The sequence below is a fragment of the Colletes gigas genome, unplaced genomic scaffold (genome assembly GCF_013123115.1).
Source record: "Colletes gigas isolate AHSC1104 unplaced genomic scaffold, ASM1312311v1 Colletes_gigas_Sc00004, whole genome shotgun sequence".
NCBI lineage: Eukaryota > Metazoa > Arthropoda > Insecta > Hymenoptera > Colletidae > Colletes > Colletes gigas.
The window spans coordinates 10,676,566-10,691,518 of NW_025106633.1; the positions used below are offsets into that span (position 1 = coordinate 10,676,566).

At 43.4% G+C, this 14,953-nt stretch overlaps 1 protein-coding gene across 1 annotated transcript; it reads right to left on the bottom strand.

The window, feature by feature from the left end:
* Position 1: 1 nt before the first annotated feature.
* Positions 2–11,459, bottom strand: LOC122405130 (major facilitator superfamily domain-containing protein 6). Its single transcript, XM_043409652.1, has 11 exons — positions 10,744–11,459; positions 9,630–10,209; positions 9,073–9,537; positions 8,826–8,947; positions 8,525–8,750; positions 8,313–8,447; positions 7,954–8,223; positions 7,488–7,746; positions 7,070–7,363; positions 6,795–6,907; positions 2–6,550 (listed from the first exon to the last, which is right to left on the bottom strand). The coding sequence occupies exons 1-11, from the start codon at positions 11,148–11,150 to the stop codon at positions 6,431–6,433; spliced, it is 2,991 nt and encodes a 996-aa protein (XP_043265587.1). The 5' UTR covers positions 11,151–11,459; the 3' UTR covers positions 2–6,430.
* Positions 11,460–14,953: the final 3,494 nt, after the last annotated feature.

The following is a 14,953-nucleotide window of genomic DNA, read 5'->3' on the forward strand; positions in this document are numbered from 1 at the left end:
TTGGTAAAATTTGTTAATAATCGAAATTCGCAGCCAATATCTGAATCGAAAGAAATTCGATACGATTCTAAAAGCGTTAAAACGATGGTGTACCATTAGATTGTTACTTGTGGGACCATTTGAAATGTATCGCGTACGCGACAGAAGCGAGCAATGGCAAAGATTTGTGAGTACTTTTCAAGTAGCGTGTATTCGAGACACATCGAGCATTTTCTTCCATGTGAATTAATTCCCTGAAGTACGGACATGTATTTATGAACGAGCCTGTGTATACATATAGGAAGGAATCGAGAGAATGGTCCGTAGCGGACGCGATACACAAGTAACCGATCGAAAGACGCGTGTTATCCTTTTTTCACGCGATTCAATTAATATAGAGCGATTTTAAGGAAAAGTTGTTATTTTACATTCTTAGAATATAGCGTTTTTATCGTGTAGAGAGAGAGCAAGGATATGAGGATTATTGTTTTTTCGAACTCTTCCGTAATCTTGTCATAATTTTAACACGTTCGCTGCAGTGGTTTTTCTTTAAAAGACTTTTATATTTGACGGAGCAACGATCAATTAGACTCGATGGCAGAATTTTTAATCCGATTGTTCGGGCAAATAACAACGGAAACTTTTCAGTTGGCAGAGTACACCGTGTGCAGTATACAAAGAATAGAAAAAAGTTACCAATATATCTTGTTATTAGAATATCGGGCACGTATGTACGTTTTGTACTACAGTGAACGTGTTAAGAACTGTGTCGCGTACACAAACTTTATACATATACATATACATATACATATACATATATACTATGTACCCTATCACATTACACACACCGATCAGTACTGATTAGCAAAACCACTTAATGGTCAGTGATGAAAATTTGGGAGTGAGAGCATACTTACGGTACGACGATAGTTTTAGTCTCGAAACGATTAAGATATGACATTAGCCTTTAGTAAATTACGATTTAACATCATCTTGGATTTCGTCTCCGATTTTACACGGAGAAACATAGTCTTAGAACATCGAGTATAATACGAACTTGGTAGTCGGCTAGCATTTAAGCTTGACTAGTGCCTCTAGTTGTAACTATGTCCGAAAGAATAAGTAAAAAATCGATAAACAAAAGTATAACGAATAATAAACCTTTATTTACCAAACGGTGAAGTTTGTATCGCGACCGTTGTTTATTTTAACACTGTACCTAAGTACCTGTATCGATGATCGGAGGAGACCTATCATCGTGCAGGAACGTGAACGGTTTCTCGAGATAATTCTACACGAAACTTTGTAATGAATATTAAAAGGGGTTGCGCTTTCCGTATCGTAATTAATCGGGGGTCGATTTTAGTCACGCTATACCTATCGCGGTACCGATCGGTCGACGCTGGAACGAAAAGCGCCCCCGTAGCGGACGTAAATAGATTATCAGAGCCGCAAATCAAGGAAACAGACGGGCTTGTTTCTATTTGTTTGAATAAGAATTAAGAATGTTACGCCGATAGCCGCAGAGGTGTTCGTTCCAGTACCAGCCAATACACGACGGTTCGTCGCCCCTGGTTAAAAAAAAAGTAAACCGTGAATCGTATGTACACCAATTTATGAATAAGAATACCGATAAGTTGCGTTTACGGTTAGGATGCGATAGGAAAGAATATTTAGAAACTTTAAGAAAAATGATATCTTTTTTTTTCTTTTTTTTTACCTGTATATTACTTAAGTGTATGTATATCGTTGCTATATATTATTATTCCTTTGATAATCTATCGACGTCGCTATACCTATAGTACAGTTATCGTTATGGCGCTTCGCACACGAATCCCTCGATAAGCCTTTTCACCGATCGATTCAATTCCGTTGCTCGATATGTAATTTTCGACGATTGAATTTATCTCGAATTACGATTATTTCAGTCTTGTAAAATCGTACTAAACGTAGAGCGTGCGCATGTGATTAGTGTGTGCCGAGTACTTAAAGTCGTCGGTGTAATGGATCGAAAAGCACCATGACAGAGGGCTCTTGCATCTTGATCGCTTGAAATAATTTATTTTCTCGAGACTGAACGAAGCAACCATGTGCGAAGCAATTTATTCTCCAAATGCTATATGAATTTTTCTTCAATTTACTTTATTATAATCTTAATTCGTACGTGATATGTATCAAGTTTGCCGAACTTGTGTTGTTGTGCGCGCGCGCGTATTCTCTTCCTTTTATTAACGAAAATATTTTAAAACCATTAACCATCAGGGGTACGCAGATAGTCTGAAATTGTAATTCGGATTTCGAGGAATCCTGATACATACATACAATTCGTTGGCCGATTTGTTGGCCGTTGGTGCTTTAATTTCAGGCTACCCGTCCCCGCCCGCCCGCCAGCCCGCCCGCCAGCCCGCCCGCCAGCCCGCCTGCACACCCCTACAAAACACGCATGGAACAATTAATCCCGAGATAAAATAGAATTCCTTCTCTGTCTATTGCCTTGGATCGTTTTCGCTAAATTTCGGCTCTTAATCTCGTTTAACCGTTTTAAACCGTTACATTGTAAGTACGTTCGATTCTACCGTGTTCTATAAAACGCTGAGAATAAGTAGTTTTGTTTTCGAACAGCTCTGTCAAAAAAATGTTTAAATAATAGATCATCGTTGGTATATGTATATCTATCTATACGTTAGGGAAGACTTTGTAGTAAACGTTGTCCAAGCGTTGCTTGCGTTGCTTGCGTTGCTTGCGTTGCTTGCGTTGCTTGCGTTGCTTGCGTTATCCGATCAAGTTCACTTGGAACCAGCTACTGGACACTGGCAATTTTTAGTGCGCAATGAAACGATACGTTGTTCTGCAGTTTGGTCAAGAATCGTCGAGCGTTGAAAGTCGAACGTCGAACGTCCAATTTGCGAATCACGTTGAAGAATATGGAAAAGAAATATCAGTGCTAGTTTAATTGTATTTATTTCGAGTACGCTTTCTCACCGGATATCATTAAACGGATTTAATATCAGGCTCGGTAAAAATATTTAAAAGTTTAAGGCATACGTACGACGACTGGCTCCATTCGAACAAGAACTTGTATAAATTTGGCCAGAAATTGAACGCATGGAAATTTTTCGAATATTGGTAAATGAAAAAATTTTCAAAGGTACGAGCAAGCAATTTGATACGTTCTTTCTTTAGCCTATAACCATTTATTGCAGTACACCGTGTTTCCAGTTCCTCTGCATCATCGTGCGTGTGCATGGTTTTCATAAGGCAACAAAGGTTGATCGGTAGCGTTATTCGTTCCTTTATTCGATATTTAACAAATCCGATGGAAACTGCGCTTGAAAATGCTAATTACGACGGTTCGTTCGCGCGTTAATTCGTTACGTAAATTGTTTAACGTCTAAGTTAACAGGAATGCCTGACTATATGCAACAGTTTTATTTCTACAGGCATACAAAAGAATTATTCCGACTCGAACGGGGCCTGCCTGGCATGCGTATCGAGTCATGCGTCGGTCACTAATGCAAACTAAAAACTTTTTCTCATTCCGTTTTCACAAGAGTATTATCGATAAAGTTTAGCCAAATAAAATCAGATTAAACGTTATTGTATTTGGATTATTTTTCATTGTACGTTTTATCGAATCACTTTTGAAACTCTGTCAACTACATACATATGTTCAATCAAAGGCAATGTTTGGACTTGTTTTAATAAGGAAAGTTGTGCCAACCCATCGATAATGTTCTTGTGGAAGTACAGAAGAAACATATAAGTTTTTAGTTTGCATTAGGTGCTATTATCTGATACGAACGGGATACTGGTTTTTAACTCGATAAATGTTGTGTGTGTGTGTGTGTGTGTGTGTGTTCGTGTGTGTTCCAGTCCGGAATGTTTGCATATATTGGAGCAATACTCTATTAAATCTCGGTGGATGATGTTCTCGAAAAGTAATACCTGCTGCCAGGGGTGATCAAGCACAGAATGTAATCCCGTGTTCATTCCCGTGTAGAGATTTGGGATTAATAATGTAATCGGTACTATTTGTACGGTTACGGTAACAATAACGAGCTAAGTTTAACTTCAACTATGACGAGGTATATAGATACAACATTATTTCTAGCTTGTGCCATGGTAAACGAGAATCAGCTTCGTTTATCTTGCTTTCGTAAACACGTAACCGCGAGAAAAATGAAGCTGTTTGCACGCTTGTCCGAATCGATCTCTTTCAAAGAAACTTTCAAAAAAATTTCTTCGATCCTTATGATTTACGAGGTGTTCGATTCGAATAATTACGGTTCGTATTCCTTCGAACGAAGGAAAAAATAGTTTAAGCGGGGACTGCGCGTATCGTTGCTCACTCGGTTGACAAACATACGGATCAGGCAAACGTGCATCTCTAATATGTATGTAGTTGTCTCGTAAAATGTTCAACGTCGAAGATGCTGGTCTTGGTTTCCGTCTTTACCACCGACCCACTTGATCGATTTCTATTATTTAACAATATCGTACACCTACCACGAGATAACGTATCTGTTTACACGATAAACGATACAACGGTATGATTTACTTGGAGTTACTCTCTACTCGATTACAGTAAAAGTGAAGCATTTTACAGACACAGCACGCACCGTTTCAGCCTAAAAATAGAAAACAACAACGAACGAGAAACACGGGTTTTGGGTTTTTAATATTCACACGAAAATGTGGGTGTGTGTGTGGGTGCGCGCGCGCGCGTGCGTGCGCGTGCGCGTGCGTGAGAGAGAGGAGAGCAAGATAGGAGAATTAGGGGGAGATAGAGAGAAAGGGGGGAAACTATTTACAATGACCGTTGGTGGTGCGATGTTCGTGTCTTTCATTGACAATCCAATTAAAATTGTTCTTTTGTCCGGAAGATGCTGGATTCAGTAGGACCGAATGAAACGAGTAGCAAAGGACACGGTTGCGCTTCTGTAAATACACAATATTAGATCGAGGCGCGTTCACAATTCGAGGACGCAGTATTCGAGTATCGAATTTCAACGTTTCTCCAATTCGGACGATAAGAAACACTTTTGTCGGCAATCCTTCTTCTCCAACAATCACGCGTTTACGGAAAGGCTCGATCGATCATAAATAAAATCGTTTTCCTACAATTTCTCGTCGATTCATATTCGTTAGCGAGCCCGGAGATCGTGTTGCGTCGTACTACGCGCGTCAGGAATATACATACTATGTATGTATGTATCTACAATGTATAGATTCAAGTGTCGAAAGATGGTGTTATTTTGTATAGAATGGTATTTTCATTTGTACGGAGTAGTAGCCTGCGTAGCACGCGATCTCTTTCTATCTCGGTTCTGGGTTTCGTGAAACTTTTGCATACTTTGTTGTTGATCCATTCGGTAAAAGACTTTGGAATTATGTACTGGGCCAGCATAAAAATTGTGAAACGTTCGGTTGACCAGCATCGGCAGCTTTCACACTGTTCTTTTCTCTAAACGCGACCGAACAACAGACTATGCTTATATACTATGCTCGAATGAAATTTGATTCAAGTTTGCGAGCAGATCATTTTTACCGTGGAGGGAGGATCATGTACATATGTACCGCGAGGCCAACACCGTTCGAAATATTCCAATTCGTCAGATTCGGTGTGTACATAGATCGTTTCGCGCGTGCTTTTGTTAATTGTTCGAGATTCGTACCTTGGAGATTCGCTTCGCTTCGCTTCGCTTCGCTTCGCTTCGTCCGTTACGCTGACGTAAATCCCATTTCGTTGAAGCTCCTTGGTACCCCGACAAGCATTATCGATCCCGTTGCTAACCAAGTAGGTACATACATACCAGTACCTACATAAGTACGTGTGCCTTTTGTAACGTGAAATGCGCGTCATCGTTTGCTAGTCGCCGTTTGGAACGATTCAATCGTGTCGAATGCTTCGAGGAACAGACACTATTGGAATTGGCTGGTTCGTCTTAACCGAATCGTGCAGGAAATTGGATGAATCGACTGGACCTTTTCGACGCTGTGTACTCTGCTCTATGTATAATCTCGGATATCTAATTCCGAATCGATTGAAAAGTATAATGAATTGTTTAAAATGAAAATAAAATAAAAATAAAAAGTAATATGATATATTTTGGCGGTAGGCATTCTCGATTGGTATTCTCTCGTATTATCACGACCTTTAAAATGTCCTAATAAACTAACGAGGATAGATTTTCACGGTATATTTTCGGTTGCGATCAGTTTCGTCGTTTTAATGTACATATGTACAATGAACGAGGCAGCTCGGTAGGGCACCAAAGAGCTTCCGGCTCATCTGTTGGCTCTGCGAATAAACATTTGTCGCCGTAGCTCTCCGAACCTGCTGGTCCTCGTTCTGGTTATTTATTGGTTCTTTGGAGAACGAGCCGCTGTCGACCAGTAGTATTCCGTGAGCACGTTGATCAGGTGAAACGGGATCGATGGTACGGGACCGTTACCACTCGTAGTCGTGCTGATGGAAAGGATTGGTGCATGGTTGTTGAGCATGAAGATGGGTTACTATCGGCGGTGGCTTGACCAGATCGAATTCCCGGCTAACCGCTTCATTGTAAAGCTGTCGATAAGAATAAACGGAATATCAGAATAATCGTTAGTTTACTGCGTCGATCGAGGGTGGTAAAGCGAAAGGGTCGTCGGTATCGTCAGAGGCGCGAAGCGTGTGCGAAGAGCAGAGGAAAAGAAATTTTTGTTCAGAGAGTATAGCCTTGCGTAGAAGTTTATCATTTTCTTCCCGATATTTATCTTTCAAGAAGCGTCTTCGTCGCGAAGACGTTCGAATTAGAATGATCTTACTAAACCTGGAAGCTCCTACGGATATACTCGTCCTCGCCTTTGCCAGTCATACCGTAATTGTATCCACCTCCGGCGGCGGTTCCATCGTTCAGAAATGGATTCGTTGGATTCACGGGACCTGTAACGTTATTGGTAGATTGGTAGATGGTTGTGGTCGGTTGTTAAAGAAGAAGAAGAAGAAGAAGAAGAAGAAGAAGAAGAAGAAGAAGAAGAAGAAGAAGATTGTCGGGCATCGAGGGTATTATTAGAGGTGGTGTAACGTGGTTATCGTATCGCTCACCTCCATTCGCACCGGGCACACCTAGGTTACCGGCCGTGGTTTGATAAGTAGCCCCGTATCCCGATTCCTGATTAGCCAACTCGTGCAGACGGGTGGAGCTGAGTGCTCGAGGTATAGCGTTGCTCGGCACACCGTGCGGTGCTAAATGCGTAGCCTCTGCTACCTGACGAGGATCCTCGGTTTGCGGCAGATTCGACACAAAACCTGTGTCCTTCCTATAGAAATTTATGAAGACGAATCCACCGAGAACGAGGATGCAGAGCAAACCATAGGCTCTGAACGTCGCTGTCGTTCCTGAAAAGTGTCCACGCGACCACGGTTCGCTCGGGTTAGCGTCTCACCGATCAACGCCTAATATCCGTCCGGTATAAACTTACTGGCTTTGCTATTTCTATGCTCGAGGTTAAAAATAACTCACCGTATGCATCGACGAACATACCACCGATCACAGCACCGCATCCCCTGCCTAAACCGTGGTGGACACCTTGAAGAACACCTTGGGCACTGGTGCGTAACTGCGGAGGTGTATTATGAGCTATGTAGCTGCAACAGGCAGCCCAAACAGCGGCGTGAGTTATCCCTTGAATGAATTCGAAAGGTAACACCCACCATGGCGTGGTCAACCAGGATATATAGAGAAAACGAAAAATGTTGCCACCTAATCCCATGCACAATACCTGAAAAACGAATGTTCGATGATTTAAGATTGGGCCGATTGCCGAACCAACCAACCAACCAACCAACCAACCAACCAACCAACCAACCAACCAACGAACCAACGAAGGAATCGTGTTAACGAAACGACGATTAGGTTAAAAAGTGAAAATTCGAAGCCGCTGTTGTTTCGTCTTTGGCAGAACGACAACGACGACAACGAGGATTACCTTTACGTGGCCGATTTGACGGATCAGTTTGAAGCTAAAGAAGTATGCGAATATTTCCGAGATGTGATTAATCACGGAAGCAACACCAAAGAGAGTAGGAGTGCCACCGTAATCCTGTAGATGCCAGAACAAGAAGGTAAAGATCAATCCGATACCGAAGCCCATGAACCAGGCCACGAAGAGAAAAGACGCGCACTTTACGTCTTTGAATTGCTTGAGTACGGTCACCCATTCCGGGATCTCTCGCATCGTTTGCGCAAACATTTTTGTCTGAAAGAAACATTTATTTTTAGTGAGAAAGAAACGAAGGTAAATGTAAGATAATAGAGAGAACGATTGAATGAAAATAACGCAAGTACCTTGCCTTCCGGCGGCTGAGGTTTCGGATTCACCGCGGCCGAGGAATCTTGAAGACTCGGTAGATTCAGCTGCTGAGAGAGTTGACTCTGCAACTGTTCCTCCCTGGTCGGTTCGCTCGGGGGTTTGATCGGTTCCTAAATAACGAATAAAGAGAGAAACGAAATAGGTAAAGGAAATTGGCTCGGTGTAGTAAAATTTAGTGATCGGTTACCGGCTCCGAAGCGATTACGTCGTACTTGAAGTTGATTTGCGTGGCCGTGATTAGCGCGGCGCCCATCAGGACGCTGAAGATCGCGAAACAGATCGTATAGTTCTTTTCCCTTGCGTCTGGACCGCAGGGATGATTGGTAAACGCGGTGCTATGATCCAACGCGATGCCAACGAAAAACATAGCCAAGCCCCAGCCCAAACTGCCAAACATTCGCTGATGACCGTACCTAAGGTCGAAAGGAAAGCTCGAGTTTCCGAGGAATAGTTCCCTTTCGTTTCGATCTCAACTCAGGGAACTTTACCTATCCGCATCTTCGCCCAACAGAGTGATGACAGCCGAATCCGCCAACGTGATCGCAGGCGCTGAGAAGAACTCACCTACCACCACCAATAGCAACAGGAGGAAGAAGGTTTTTTGAATGTCCTAAAATATAATAGCGTTTACTTGGTGAGATCAGAGTCAGTCAGTGACCAACCAGCAGAGTGGTGGTGGTGGTGGTGGTGGTGGTGGTGCACAACTGAAAGAATAACGATAAAAGGGACGTTTACCGGCAGTCTGTAGACGATCGAGCTGAACAGAGGCTTGACCCATTCCTTGTTTTCTCGCTCGTTGTAGTTCGCGGCGTAAGATACCGTGTGAGGACTCTGACCAGAGTGAGGCACCCTAACGTAACGTCGTGTCCTGAGCAACGGTACCTCTATATATTGTTCTCCTACCGCTTCCGTCTCATCTTTCTTCGACTCTCGTTCTCGTTGCTCGTTCTTTTCTTGGTCCTCCATGAGCGTTAGTTTACGAACACCGTTGATCGATAACCGGCGCCGTTTACCCAACAGGGACAGGGATAGGGATTCCTCGTTATCGTTTTCTTCTTCTTCTTCTTCTTCCTCTTCTTCTTGCTTGTCTCTTCCATTCAGCTCGCGTTTTACCATAATCTTTGTCGGCGGCGGTTTCACTCGGGGTTTCGTATGCGCGTATGCCTTCTTCGGTGGCCTTTCATCGTCCAAAGGTTGGTTCTAAAATACCAATGTTCGACAATTGAAAATAAGACAGGATCGAATCACGGAGGACGGACGCGGTGTGTGTAACGACGTACGAGAAGGCTTACGTTAAGGAAACGCTTGTACTCGAGGATATCGGCTGGTCGGTTTCTTCTTTGCAGAGTCTCGAAATCGACGGTCTTTGCTTCGGGGTTATTTGCGTTATCCTCGAACACGAGCTGCTTGTACTTGAGGTCCTCGACAGGACTGTCCTCGGTACTAACCGCCTCCCTTGGTACCCTCTTACCGGAGAACGCATCTTGGATCTTTCGTCGCGAACGCATCAGCCTCGTTGCTGGCTCGAGAGCCGCGTCATCGTTCTTCCGTAACCTCTCGATCGCGGCGTTACCACTCGCTTCCAAACGCTTGGCGGCGGCGGTCGCGGCGGTCGCGGCGGTCGCGGCGGTCGCGGCGGCGGCGGCATCGTCGTCGTCGTCGTCGTCGTCGTCGTCGGAACGACGATAGAATTCAGCGAGATTTACCGATCTCTTTACGATCCATTCTTCGGGAGAGGATGCCTTCAGGTACACGGTATTATTACGCAAAACCAAGCAAGACGTAGCTGGTGGTTGAATGAAACCCAAAGGAAGGGTGAAGATGATCCAGCAGAAAAGCGAAGCTAAAAGAATCAGTTTGCCTTTCTGCCATCTGGAACAGAAGCCACTATTTCTCAGTTCTGTAAATCGTTTACTATCGTTTGCTAATCGATACCTACGTGAACGTAACAATCGGTAAGGGAATGGGCTACAAGGAATGAATTTTCTTACGCGTTCATCGACGTTGTACTCGCGTTATCGGCGATAGTTGCTTTTCATCGAACATTTTATCTACCGATCGTTTTCATAGCCACTCGATCACATTTTACACGCCTGATATAATCTAGGTCACAATGTCCAATTACCAGTAACCGGACAAGAGATTTTGAAAGATTTTTTAAGAAATATAACAAGATTGTTAAAACAGGGACCAAGTTTGTATGCATCGAGGGTGCCTGGCCTGGCCTCGCCTGGCCTCGCCTGGCCTCGCCTGGCCTCGCCTGGTCTGGGCATATAAAAATGGTAATCTGGTCGCGGTGGCCCTGACCGCCGTAACACACACACACACACACACACACGCGCGTTCTTATCTCTTCCATCAAGTTGACACATATCTGTGAGAGCAGCGATATATTTATCCGCTTACCTATCAGCCAAGGAACCCCAAAAGGGCGCACTGAGGAACTCGATCAGAGGTCTCAGTCCGATCAAAAAACCGCATTGACCTGCGTTCATGCCCATCTGCTTGAAGTAGACGCCCATCAGAGGGAACAGGGAGCCAAATGCCGAATAAAAGAAAAAATAAAAGGTCTTGACCGTGAGTAGTTCTTGGTCCACGGATCCGAACAAGTACTCGATCACGTCGCTCTTGCCACGTATCTTGTTCGTTGCCTCCTTCGGCTGAGGATACAAGCTAGGATCGACCTCGCCGCTTGCTTGAGGATCTACCATGGGCCTCGCACCTGGCACCTGGGGCAACGACCTACCGGTACCCTGTTGCGATCCTCCATCGGTCGTCCCGTAATCGTAATCTTCGTGTCCATAGTTCTGCATGATTTTACCCAACGGAGCCGGGCCGCGGTAAGAGGACAGCGATATTGTTATCCTCTATCTTTCCGTTTATTTTATTCGAGCGCACGTCGCGTCGATGAAGGAATCGAACCAGTAATTTTGTTCGCTGGTCGCGCGACGAACAAACGGCGACGACGAGGACGAGGACGAGGACGAGGACGACGACGACACGACGAGGACGATCTTAACGGCAATCCTCGATGGACGACGACGACGGTGTTCCTCCAGCGAACGATCCGTCCCGTCTTTTAGGAATCACCAACTAAAATTCTTTTAGACGACCGACGACGAATCGATGCCAACCGTGCGTGGCACCTTTTGCTCGCGAAATCGATAGTCCTGACAGTGCGCCCGCGCAACTTTCCATCCCCGCGTGCACCACCGTCAAGTCGACACCAACGATGGCCGTTCGAACCTCCCTCTTACGACGTTATCGAGCAATTCCCCTTTAGAGGTTCTTACAAGAAATATCAAGGCCATCGACCAATCCTCCCTCCCTCCCTCCCTCCCTCTCTTGATCAACAGACGAAGAATTTTTCCAAACGATCCTCGATCCTTGATCTTCGACGAGTTGTCAAACACCTTGGAAATGTTTTTACCAACCCCAACTTATTATCTATACAATTATATTTACGGTCATAGCTATTTTAGGATTCAAGACTTGCGTAAATTCTCGCGCCTATCTTTCACATTACCTCTTTACAGATTACTCTGCTTTTCTTCATTTTCTCTTGATCCTTGTTTCCTCTTCTTCTTCTTCTTCTTCTTCTTCTTCTTCTACTATTATCTTAAAACGTACGTCGTAGACATACCACGTTTACCTGTAAATTTCTCATTATTATCCTAGTCCCAATCGGTTTCTAAAATCTTTGAACGGTGCTTTCACCCTTAAAATTATCCTGAACTTGTTCTTCGTCCAACCTTGAATGCGAAAAGGATTATTCTTACGAGCAGAATAGCCTTTAAAACCGTGTTTAGGGAAACCTTTACCGTGCCGTCGATGACAACGGTATGTCGAATATTGCGAACCTTGACCCGCATCATCGCTCGCGTTCTTTTATCTCGCCAACTCCAGGAATTCCAATTACCTACATGGCTACTAACGCTAGAAAATTGTCGACAAATTGATGTGTCTGTTTAAAAGTCTGCCATCGACCAAGTTACCGGAGGGACCCTTACGGTCGATAAGAAATGAATTTTAATCGAGTTAGGTCTTAAACGGTCCTTTCATCCTGATAATTTTCTAACCAAACGACTATCCGAATAGTTTGCAGTTTACGCTAGAAACGATACATGTTAAATCGTGACGCGTCTTTGACGATATCACCGAGTTGCTCGTATGTAAACGCGGTGGATGCGCGTGTTTGGAATTTTTCTTCGTTGCCGCGACAAAGCTGGGGATACGAGTTAACAATCCATTTAGAGAACAATGGAAACACGACCAACCAAGACACAAACAAGAACGTTTAATATCGAAAAGTAGAATTTCGAGAATTTTCTTCACCGATGCAACATCGCAACATTTCGAATAAAGCATCGTCGGGAAAGGATCGCGATCCATCAGACTAGAATATGAATTTCCCGTCCCATGGAAAGATTACAGAAAACGTAGCAACGATATTGGTTCCATAATTAATCACATTCTCATATTTTACGGATGGAAAGGATGGGTAGAATAATTAAAAGAATTTCGTAGTTTTATAAGAAAATAAATATTGTTTATTTTTCGACAGTCATATTATTAATCAACGAGTTAACTTAAATTGGTAATAATTATGTACAAATTGTAATTTACTGTTGCCTCCTTATACAGTCTCATTTCGTCCGGCCTCCCTCTTTCTCTAGTTCTGATTCGTTGGTTCAGTTTCATGTCGAGTGCTTGATAATCTCAATATTTAAAGGCACCGTTTGGTATAGGCCCTATGTGAGAACGACTTTGAAAAGCCGAGGTCGAGGATGGCGCGGGTTTCGGCGGTCCTTGGAACATGCAGGTCTTGGCGGTCTTCAACAGACGACCGTTGTTCCCTGTTCGCCAGTAAACCGTGCGAACAGCTTGCCTACCAGCAACGTAACTTACGGCTCCACCGATCAGCATCTGAAAGGAAAGCAAAGCGACAGGCTTTGTTAAGAGGAACGGTTTATGTTTTAGGAACTGTACCGGTCGACCGGTCGACCGGTCGACCGGTCGGCAAACACGCTCCAACGAGGAGAAACCGCTCTCCTCGTCACGAACAGGATCGCAAATAGTTTAAATACTCACCTTTTTAGGGGTATACCGCGTGCCCAACGATCAGATTAGACGTTCCAATAGAACGTAGCAGAGTTTTATAGAAGAGGAGTCGTCCGATGGAATAAAGTCGAGGTTGTAACAAGGAGGAATCTGTTGCCTCGCTGGTGATCGTACCAAGAGAAATGCTCCACTGACGAACAGACTTACTCTGGCGGATAATTTATACGATAAAGCAAGCACCGCGTCACGGGATCTCGCGATAAGGTCACGTTCGCGCGTTATTCACCGTGATCGTCGAATCCTCGGGCAACGTACATACTTACGCACCCGATGCGATGGTGGGAGTTTTTTAACACCGGCCAAACCGTGGTTTAGATAAACAGAGTATCACCGTGCCGAGGCTGGCTTTGCCTACTTATCGTCCATGCATCGTTATCGACACTCGCGATAATATATAACACCAACGTCCGACTTTCGCGCAATCCAAATACAGGGATTATAGACAACTTTACACTAGAAAGAATCGGTTTCAATTTCAATTCATTAAATACGAATGTATCCGAGCGTAACGTACGTAGGTACAAACACCATACGCAAACGAAATTAATCTAATTTATCTAATTGATACGGAATACGGAAACATTGTTACCATTACATATTATAGACCCTATTTGTCGCGTTTCCTTGCCAACTTTCCACACGTGTAAAATATGGTTGGTAAAGCCTGGCTGCGTCCCGGTCCGGTAATTCTTCTTCATCGAGAACAATCAGTGTATTTTCAAACACTGTTGCGTATCCGTGTACTTACCTATTATGTAAAATAATCCCATCTACGTCTACCACTTATTATTTTCAATGAAAATTCTACCCAAGCCCTTGTGATCCGGCTTTATTCGTACGGTAAAGATAAACTCTGTACAGCTAGACTGAAAAACACGAACCAGAATATTGCGATATTTCTTTTCACTGTTGGTATTTAAATACCATAAGCGTTATTTATTACGATACTATTCTGGAACCGCGAATCATCTGTCAACCGTTTTTATTCCGGCTTAGTTTACCATTTGTGTTTCACGTCAGGTGATGAAAGTTTATTTAAGAAATACAATTAATCACGAGCAGCCGTATCTTTCTCGGTATTATAATGAATGGAAATTTTTGAAAGTTGTCGATATATACGGTAGCAAATACATATTTTACAATAATAATAATAATAATAATAACAATAAGAAGAAGAAGAACAACAACAACAACGAAGCGAACGATCACGATAAGAATAATAAACTTTATCGAATTTATTGTCCAGGTCATTTAACAATTCTCTCTCACGCACGTTTAACTCACGCAGAGAATGTTGCGTATTCGCGCGATGACATACAGTTTTTCGTTCGTATCGTGAAAAAAATTACTTGGCTGACAGAGCAGATAATAACATTTCTCATCTTCTCGATGTACTTTGTTACCGACGACAATCGATATGATTTGTTTATATCGTTGCGTATACATACGTCCATACGTCCATACGTCCATACGTCCATACGTCCATACGTCATCT

Coding starts and splice junctions, on each gene's coding strand:
- LOC122405130 (XM_043409652.1), bottom strand. CDS start 11,150: ATGCAGAACTATGGACACGAAGATTACGATTACGGGACGACCGATGGA. Junction 7,747..7,953: donor GTCAAATCGGCCACGTAAAG/GTAATCCTCGTT, acceptor TTCGTTTTTCAG/GTATTGTGCATGGGATTAGG. Junction 6,551..6,794: donor ATATCCGTAGGAGCTTCCAG/GTTTAGTAAGAT, acceptor TCTTATCGACAG/CTTTACAATGAAGCGGTTAG.